We start from the raw sequence: 8,970 nt of genomic DNA, 5'->3' as shown, positions 1-8,970 counted from the left end.
GTGGGCGCGACAAAGCACGTATTGCCACAACTTCGGCCGAGCCGGACCACCTGCTTTCGGGGTGAGAGAATTTCAGGCAGCTTTAGCACTGTAAACCATGATTGCATGTAGATTACAGACCGCTTGGTAATTGCTAGCGGCCATGCAAAATGTAATACGGGAAAATGGTGAATGGCGCTATGCAAATATTCCGTGAGGGAGTTCAAAGTCAACCCCACGGCACCGCCCCGATTCGCCCTTACTCCTTCTTAGTTCGTGCCTGAAAAAGTTCCCCGGGGACTCGCGAACTCGCGATTAACAATCAGCTTCCCCTGACGTAATCGATAGGAGAAATTATTCACTAGCGATTATGCAACTTGCGTGTACGAGAGGTTAAAAGTAGCAACGTCTATTATTTTTCTCCATGGTTTTACCAGCGTGCGATATCGATGCTAATGAGACAAGGTCGGCTGTCCTATGGGCGAAGTCAATGCGGAGAACAATAGCAAGAATTTCGAGCGTTACGGAAGGGTCCATTAAGGTGGCTTTGTATAAGGAGCATACCGAAACAGGGTTGGAACTTAGGAGATGTAGAGAAATGGTAACAAGGGAGGATGTACCGAAAGGTGAAAGCAGCAGAGAGACAGGGGAACCAGGGGAGAAGGGCTCGTGTCGTAATTTTGTTAATTATTCAGAGGCACTGTAGACCAATTAATTAACTGAAGCCACTGTACTGAGAGCAGTCGACTGTTCAAAGACTCCGGTGTCGCTGGAGAACAAAAATCCCAGTTAAATAATTGCCATTCCTTCGAGATTCTTTTGCGAAAAAGGGTTGCTAGGTTCTTACCTACCCCCCCGCCCACGCTAAGCCATTTCTAGTATCGCTCGAGGTATACGGTTCTCGCGAACACTTGTCGTTACGCTTTATAACGCTATAATTACTGGGAATATAGAATTTCTCTCTTATTCCATTAAGATAGAAATGGATACTGCAATTCCCTAGAGGCTACTGACTGGCTCGATACTGCAATTCCCGCTGCAATCGAATACCCTTCTCTCTGCTGGGGTTATTATTGAAGCTATACTCTTATTTATTTCTATTTACAGTGGTACTTCCTCGATACCTGCCAGACAGTTACGCGTGACTCTCGGCGAACATAACCTCAAGGGTCCCGAGGTACCAGCCGCGAAAGAAGAGGGAGTACTTAGTGTCATAGTGCATCCAGGACACAAATGCGGCCGATACGTGCACGATATTGCACTGCTCGAACTAGCGAGGCCGATATCTTGGTCGGAGAGTGTGAAGCCTGCATGCCTGCCGGCAGCTACTGGGAAGCCAGAATACAGTGCATTCGGGGACGTACATGCAGTAGCCGCAGGATGGGGTTGGCTTGGTGAAGATACGTCAAAACGTGAGTGCAAATAACTCCCATATAAAGTGACACGGTCTAGTGCCTCTTGGAGAGAGTACAAAATTATAAGCTCTGAAAATTTGGAAAATTTACAATCGTACAATTTCAACCTTACTTTCTATCCACGCTGTATCCTTCGGTCATAAAATTTCCTCAAGTATCGTACGTGGAGTCGTATCTCTTGGGTAACTATATGTACGTGGACGTTCTGTATTTTCAATAGGTGCAAAAGTTGCACTGGAATATAATCTCAGTTAGGTATATTCAGGATGTTCGATATGGAGACAGAAGGTAATGATGCTGAAAAAAATATTATCGCATGTCCTGCTTGCGACAATAGGCACTTTTTGCATATAAAGGGATATTTAAAGCATGTTACGTTGTTTCAGACAAAAGGGCGGACGTGCTACAAAAAGTTGGAGTTCGTGTTGTGGAGAACAGCGTGTGCAAAGAGTGGTACGCGAGTCAGGGTAAAAAGACACGCGTGGAACCGGAGCAGATGTGTGCCGGTCATGAAGACGGTGGTCGGGATTCGTGTTGGGTAAGTATCTATGGTAGCTCTTATAACAAAGTAAGCTACAACTAAAAAGAATTTATTCCTTAAAGGTAGGAAATACAGGATGCCCTAAATCCTGAGTAAAATTCACAAGGACGTGAATTTTATCCAACTTTATATTCCTTTTGGTATTTATTTATTAAGCCGGGTACGAAATTCAAATCTGTCAGCATCCATTGTTCCGCGTGGAAAATTTATCGATCTTTCAGAATGGTAGCGTCACGTCGCACAAGGTTATTGGGATCTATGACATTAAAAAAAGTCTACGAAGCGCGAAAGCCTGGATTAGTGTGTTCCTGCAACGCGTTTCTGCCTACCAAAATACTTTTATGGAATCGGGAGTGCGTGTGAAAAAAAGATAGGAATTCTTGGATTACTTTGTATATATACGATATGCGATAGAACGTTTTTGCACTTTTCTCCCGTAGAGCCTATTTGCTATTTTGAATAGTGACATCGGATAGAGAGGAAACGCGATTATACATATACCGGCACGGTACGATTTAAAGAGCCATAAAATATTCTAGAATATCTTATAAGGACGTAGATCCTAAAATAGTACAGATAGTCCAAGCAGTTTGTACCATTAAAGAAGTACTAAAGATTCTCTCATAAAATGTCCGAAGCAGTAGAATGGTCTATGGGCATAAACATATAAGAACGTATATATCTAAAGTGTCTATAGGTCTGATATAATAAAAAGGGAACACTACGTAGGACAGTAGAAACGTGAATCTCGACGAATTAAAGCGATTTCAGCGAAGTCGATAAAATACGACTGCTGTTCCCTCGGATTCGAGCCATAGGTCCCTCTCTATTCCCAGGTCAGATACTTTCCCAATATAACCGTATAGTACAAAAGGTCCCTTTACCCACTACTGCTACCTACGCAAGCACTAAATTCTCGTAGTCAATTAAGGGTAACAGCAGTTTCGGCGAATTAACCGACAAGCTTTTCCAACGGGGATGGATCCGGTGGTAGCACAATGGCCGTCCCTACTTTTCGTCCATTCCACTACGTCACGATAGAGCTGTAGGTATCTGCTAACCTGCTATATCTCCTTGTCGCGATAATATTCAAGATGGCAACGCATACTCTACACTGACTTCTACCCCTCGGATGTGTACTGTGGTAAATAGCCGTGACATTTATTATGGCGTTAATAACGTCAGTAGTGTCTCAGACGTGCTGCAAACGAATTCCTCTACGAACAATAGCCTTTCTGACGTCATATTTCACGCTGTAAACGTAGGCCGGTTCTGCTGAGTATGTAGTTTTGCTACCGGCGTGGACGGAAATGAAAGACGGCCATCGGAAGACAGGAAACTAGTTTTCGGACGTTGTTAACCCACTTACAGAAACGATGGGCTCTGGAATGTTGTTTACTTCTATTAAAGATCTTTAAGCACCTTCGTGAAAAGATTGTATGTTCTGCATTTTGTTGTAGGCTGATAGCGGCGGACCTTTAATGGTTGGAGGTCGTTCCGGAGGTAGCTCGATGGTCATTGGGGTTGTTTCGACTGGAGTGGGCTGTGCCAGACCTCGACTTCCGGGTTTATATACTCGAGTCTCCGAATACATTCCATGGATCACGCAACAGGCATCGCGCCATTGAGGTTAATCCTTCGTCAGGAGAACTTTGGGTCTGATTTCTAGAGGATGATACTGCTATGTGTCCTGAAGAAGTTCGTTGATGCACATATTTGTAGGTAGTAGGTGCGATTTCTCGCTTCTCATAATGCAGTTACTAACATGTTCTTTTATCCTATTTCATGGATAATTTGATCAAGTATCGGTATCGCGATTGCAATTACACGCACTGAAATTGGTTCGATTGAAACGTGGTACGAGTATAACACAAAGTCGCTGACCTTTAACACTGAAGTGGATAATGAGCTTTTTATATGAAAATTCCGTTTGCCAGTGTGAAACAAATATTGAGGAACTAGTTCATTGATTTAAAAAAAGGATTTGACTTGATGAGAAAGGCTTTTTGTTTTGAAGTATGGTTAAGTATTGGCAAATTATTGAAACGACAAAACTGTTACATTTGTTTTTCGGTTTGGATAAGAATTACGGTAGTCTGCGAGTGATTATATTGAACTCTTGAAAATCCTGGTTAATGAGAGTAAAGTCTTTTTATGAATATAGTGGCATAAAATTTAACTGTGATAAGATATTCTTTAGGAATTTGGATAGATATCTGATATATGTACATCAATTGATTCATAGAAAGTAGTATGAATATCGTGTGGACGGTTTAATTATAATTATGTATTTTTAATATAAAATTGATATTGCTCTCAATCAAATTTAGAATATGATAAGATACGAATACGAATTCATATGCTGCAAGGATGTTATAGTGGATCTAGTCATTATATTGTATGTACATGACTTAAATATTATTTACGCAAAGTTTTAGACTATAAAAACTAAAAAACGCATTAATCTCATATAGAAATCAACAATGGAGTACTGATTTACTCTTCATCGTTATATAATTCATCCCCCATGTGCTACTCATCTTTTTCCTTAAACAATACTGAAATGCGTACCAACTATACATATAGGATAGATTCAAGGATAAATGTGATTGCAAACAAAGTTTTTGACTTTTAAACATAATTTTTAATGTTTTCTTACCACTAACTAATATCGATATATCTAAAATGCAATCATTAATAATGACTACATATTTTTACAATCTTTTTGGCTTTCTTGGTCTCGGTGGATTCCACGAAACAGGAGTAGCATCAGTTATAGAGATTATATTAAGACCGCCCATTTGTAGACCCTTTACGGCAGACTAAAAGATTGATTTGGCAAAGATCAAAATTAATTTTAAGTATGCTGTAATATAAACATGTATGCTAAAAATATATTACCATTCTGCCTGGACCAAGACCAGATATCTTAACTCTGACTGATTTAATACCCTCACCAATAGCTCGCTAAAAAGTAATATTATTTTCTAATTAGAATTTTCTTATTTCAGCTTAATCACAGTAATCTATAAGAATGAAGGTGTTCTAAAATTTACTGACAGTCTTGTGGACTTAATTATGTCTCTTCCGATATGTATGGATGGATAAGTAAAGAATCCTGATTCCAGTACGGATAGTAAATTTTGGAACATACTTAATGAAGACACTAATAAACATCCAATATTTCACTTACTGAACCTAAACTGATGGCGGTAGCTTGCGCTGCTATATTTGTTCCCTTTCTAGTATTTTTAAAACCCTCTCTACCGCAACTGTGCAGCATTTTAACATTTCCTATAATAACAAAAATGGATAGAATATTGATGAATCTCTATTAGAACTACTAATATCATTACAGACATACACTCACCCTGACTATCGGTTAAACATATAATTGTGTTATTCGGAGATACTTTGACATTACATATCGGTATATCTTTAAACGGTATACCGTTAAAAAGTTTATTTGGAGTTTCAGGTGTTGGAAACATATCCTCGCTAGAAGTAAAGTAAAATATTGTAACGTTCTTGCACCGTTTATAACTGCTAATATACTAAACATATAATTTCACCTAACCTCAACAAAAATTAATGAGTAGTCTCAGAAAACTAAGTGTCTTGGAATACTTTATATAGCAATCATTATTGTACTTACACAATATTCAAAGAATCGATGTTGATGATTTTCTCACCATCAGTTCCCTGATCTTTTGCAGGCAAAATTGACATCATGTTTTTCCTGTCGTCGTTCAATTTCTGACAAGATGCAGTGCTGTGCAGGGTTCTTGCAATTGTCGACGAACTATTTAATTTTCTTACTCCGGATTTTAAATCAACGCACATTCTGTCAGCCAACAGTGGAAATTTTAACACGCTTAAAGCGGACTTCAGCATTTTGAATAGAAAAAAAAGTTACTTCGAACTGTATACTAGACACGCTGGAAAGCAGCAGACGACAAGATATAACCTAACCTACCCAACACGTATTGTGACAAAATACTATAAGAGATTTCCTAGATATCCCTATATCACAGTTTGTAGCATTGGATAGATTAATTTTATGAGAATCGTTCAAAGATTAATTGCATATAATTAAATTTTCTAAAGAAATGCAGTGTATTAAATCAGGGTAGATTTATGACACAATATCAGATAACAATATATATTATAAATATAGCTCCGTTATCAAACAAATATATCTATACAGAAGATAATAGCCATTAGATAGTCACAATATGTCAATGAGACTTCAAATATCTACTCGATATTTCTTCAATGTAGGTATATTTATAAGTACTAATATGTATATTACCATAAGTACCAAAATAAGTATAGTTAATAGATACTGTAAAGAATTCTTCATAAATTCAATAATTTTAAATATTATAACGCTCAACTTGAAAAATCTTATTTGATTTATAAGGGAATTCTTCTTGCTTTTCTTGCACCACGCTTCCTTTTTACGTAATGATAATGTTGATCAGGCAATAAGACTTTAGTAATCCCATGCGCTACGCCATTTATATTCATGATATCGCATTTTGTGAGAGTAGCATCATTTACCTAAAAAATAATAAATTATTATGTCACTTCATAATATGAAACGACAAATATAAACTATAAAGCTAACCTTTATCTTATCATTTTTTTTCACTAGGTCGACAGTGGTTTGTTTTGTTCTAACGGCATAATGAAGATCCGGTTTGAATCCTTCAGACGCCATCATATTCTCAGAGACGTGATTTTGTATAGTCTAAAAAAAAGATCCAAGCGAAGAATATTAAATTGTCCAAAAGAAAAAAGTATCACTTTACTCTAATGTAATAATCCTTGTTCACCTTCGTCAAATATTTCCCGTCGCCCATAATCTTTTGAAGTCTAGCTTCTCCCAATTTTCGAAAAGCTTCATCCGATGGTACGAAATACGTATAACTGGATTGGGGCCGTTTAAGTTCTTCAAAAGTACTGGGTTCCACTTCTCGCATTTTATCCATAGCTCTCAACCAAATACTACAACAAACCATTTACTTATGTTATTCAGTCCTTCATATGAAACATATTATATCTCTAATACCTATAAAAATACAAATTTACCTGAAGTTTCCATTCTGTCTCAAAGCATCATCCAACGAATTAGTAGTTGGATAAAGAACTTTACTGATTATATGCAAAACTCCATCACTGCCTTCCCTATCAGCTTTCTCAATCAGTGCATCCTCTATACCCACGCTACCTCGATAAACTTCAAATCGCAGTGGTGTTGTTTCATCCAAGGAAGTCACTATCTACATAGACGAAATTGAGCAAATTAACATCAAGTATCAAACTAAGCAAAGTAATAAACTAACTTGTAACAAAAACTTACTTGATTAGCACTGACTGCATCAGTCGTATATCTACCAAGAACTGCGTGATTCAGTACGAATCGTCTCGCACTGTCTTGGTTGCTTACCAGTTCCTCGAATTCCCTTTCGGGTATTGCTATAGCGTAAATAAATGATGCGTGAAACACGAAATGATCAGGGAGTATCGGAAATACGTGCGCAATATACTTACAATACATAGCTGCTTCGGACGGAGCAAATAGCGTGTATGATTCTAAGTTACTAAGTACCTCGTTCAAGTCAGCTTTTTGAATCAACTGTGAAAATAGATAGAGTTTCTCATCCTGGAGCAATTCCAATACGGTTTTAGCTAAAAGTTAATCAATCATATATATATGTCTAAGAGTAAACAATCTTGGTCCAGCTGAAGACTATAGAATCTAATATACAAACAATTCCCCGTGTATATATATATATATTATTGTACCTCTATCCGGAAACAATACGTCATCAACCATGTAGACCAATCCGTTTTTCCCATGCAGCAAATCTTGGTGCAATCTCCTACGTTCAATCGTGGGACCACGAGAAGTACAATTAAGAGTGAGTTTATGGGGTCCCAGTGATTTCACACGATGCTCCGAAATTACACCCGGCAAACACACTGGATGAGCGACGATATGATTCGCCAGGAGAGCTGTGTTGGTTTCATATAATTATAACCGTGTTTTCCAAAGCAATGCTGTATATCAAAGTCACAATTAATAAAGTCTGAATAAACAAACTCTGATACCTTCCAGTGTCTCCTTATCATCCAAAATCTTGTTAAGCCTAGTTCTAGGTATTTTTTGAAAAGCTTCATCACTCGGTGCGAAAATTGTATGAGGTATTTCACTATTGCGAATACGTTTAATCAAATCGCTCTTTTGCAAACTTTCTGCTAGTACCGAGAATCTTCCATCTTCCTCTATGATTTCCATTAGGTCTTCGTTCTTGAATAAATTCGGATTCAGTACACCGTCTATTACATGTACCACGCCATTGGTTGCATGTTGATTTTTGCGTATGACATCTTCACAATTTACAGTTTCGATCTATAATACATGAGATGATATTATTATCATTTTTACGAAAAGGTCGGAGTATATATTCACGTATAATATACCCCATTAGAATATTTGTTGATTCGCAATTTATGCCCGGGCAATTTTGAATCCACTAATAAATCCGCACGCCATTGACTGGAGGGAAGACGCTTTTCCAAAATATGATTGAGTACCAAATTTCGATATTTTCCTTTCTCGTACAGCGATTCCAGTCTGATACCATAGAGTTTCACGTACTTCTGCGAAGGGAAGAATATATCATGAAATTAGACAGATCCATGTTGGTGAACGCGATTATTGCTAAAACGATGAAATTAGTAAGAGTCAGTCCAGTGGAAACTTTAACTTCACCGTACATCAAAAGATTCGTCGCTCGGCGCGAAGAGAGTTATAGCAGGACCGCGTTCTAGCTCTTCAGCCACGCCAGACTTTTCCAAGAGGTTGGCAAACTTCGCGGCGCCAATGTTTCGTGCTGTCTCAACGACATTTAGGAGCGGCTTAACTAAAATTAATCAATAACAAGCATAAAATTCATTAATCTATGTCAGTCTGTATTAGTTTAATTATTTTTATATCCGCCCCCCCCCCCCCCCCCCCCCCCCCCC

General features: G+C 38.1%; 4 protein-coding genes across 5 annotated transcripts in view; 1 reads left to right on the top strand and 3 right to left on the bottom strand.

Annotated features, from left to right (window-relative positions):
• LOC107274763 (coagulation factor IX) overlaps window positions 1-4,255 on the top strand; it is an 8,711-nt gene extending 4,456 nt beyond the window's left edge. For both annotated transcript variants that reach the window (XM_025091963.1, XM_015754252.2), the window contains exons 4-6: window positions 1,087-1,391; window positions 1,781-1,932; window positions 3,396-4,255. In XM_025091963.1, coding sequence (XP_024947731.1) covers window positions 1,087-1,391; window positions 1,781-1,932; window positions 3,396-3,563 — 625 coding nt within the window. In that variant the 3' untranslated portion in view covers window positions 3,564-4,255. The remainder of the gene's footprint in view (window positions 1-1,086; window positions 1,392-1,780; window positions 1,933-3,395) is intronic.
• Window positions 4,256-4,556: 301 nt separating this feature from the next.
• On the bottom strand, window positions 4,557-5,926 carry LOC107274764 (30S ribosomal protein S11). The gene is made up of 5 exons (XM_015754253.2): window positions 5,591-5,926; window positions 5,306-5,433; window positions 5,129-5,229; window positions 4,837-4,902; window positions 4,557-4,757 (listed from the first exon to the last, which is right to left on the bottom strand). Exons 1-5 carry the CDS (start codon window positions 5,827-5,829, stop codon window positions 4,650-4,652), a joined length of 642 nt encoding a protein of 213 aa, XP_015609739.1. The 5' UTR covers window positions 5,830-5,926; the 3' UTR covers window positions 4,557-4,649.
• A 425-nt stretch (window positions 5,927-6,351) lies between these two features.
• LOC107274762 (transforming growth factor-beta-induced protein ig-h3) lies at window positions 6,352-8,723 on the bottom strand. Its single transcript, XM_025091986.1, has 10 exons — window positions 8,712-8,723; window positions 8,425-8,604; window positions 8,053-8,353; window positions 7,747-7,956; window positions 7,492-7,629; window positions 7,301-7,416; window positions 7,030-7,220; window positions 6,750-6,945; window positions 6,566-6,688; window positions 6,352-6,498 (listed from the first exon to the last, which is right to left on the bottom strand). The coding sequence occupies exons 1-10, from the start codon at window positions 8,721-8,723 to the stop codon at window positions 6,352-6,354; spliced, it is 1,614 nt and encodes a 537-aa protein (XP_024947754.1).
• A 64-nt stretch (window positions 8,724-8,787) lies between these two features.
• Window positions 8,788-8,970, bottom strand: part of LOC112495414 (transforming growth factor-beta-induced protein ig-h3-like) — a gene marked incomplete at its 3' end in the record, with an annotated part of 4,342 nt that continues 4,159 nt past the window's right edge. Inside the window, 1 exon segment of the mRNA XM_025091964.1 lies at window positions 8,788-8,867. Coding sequence (XP_024947732.1) covers window positions 8,788-8,867 — 80 coding nt within the window.

This window comes from Cephus cinctus, unplaced genomic scaffold, assembly GCF_000341935.2.
Source record: "Cephus cinctus unplaced genomic scaffold, Ccin1 Ccin1_scaffold0101, whole genome shotgun sequence".
Classification (NCBI taxonomy): domain Eukaryota; kingdom Metazoa; phylum Arthropoda; class Insecta; order Hymenoptera; family Cephidae; genus Cephus; species Cephus cinctus.
Note: the sequence above shows the minus strand (reverse complement) of the source record. Positions and strands in the feature narration are given on the sequence as shown.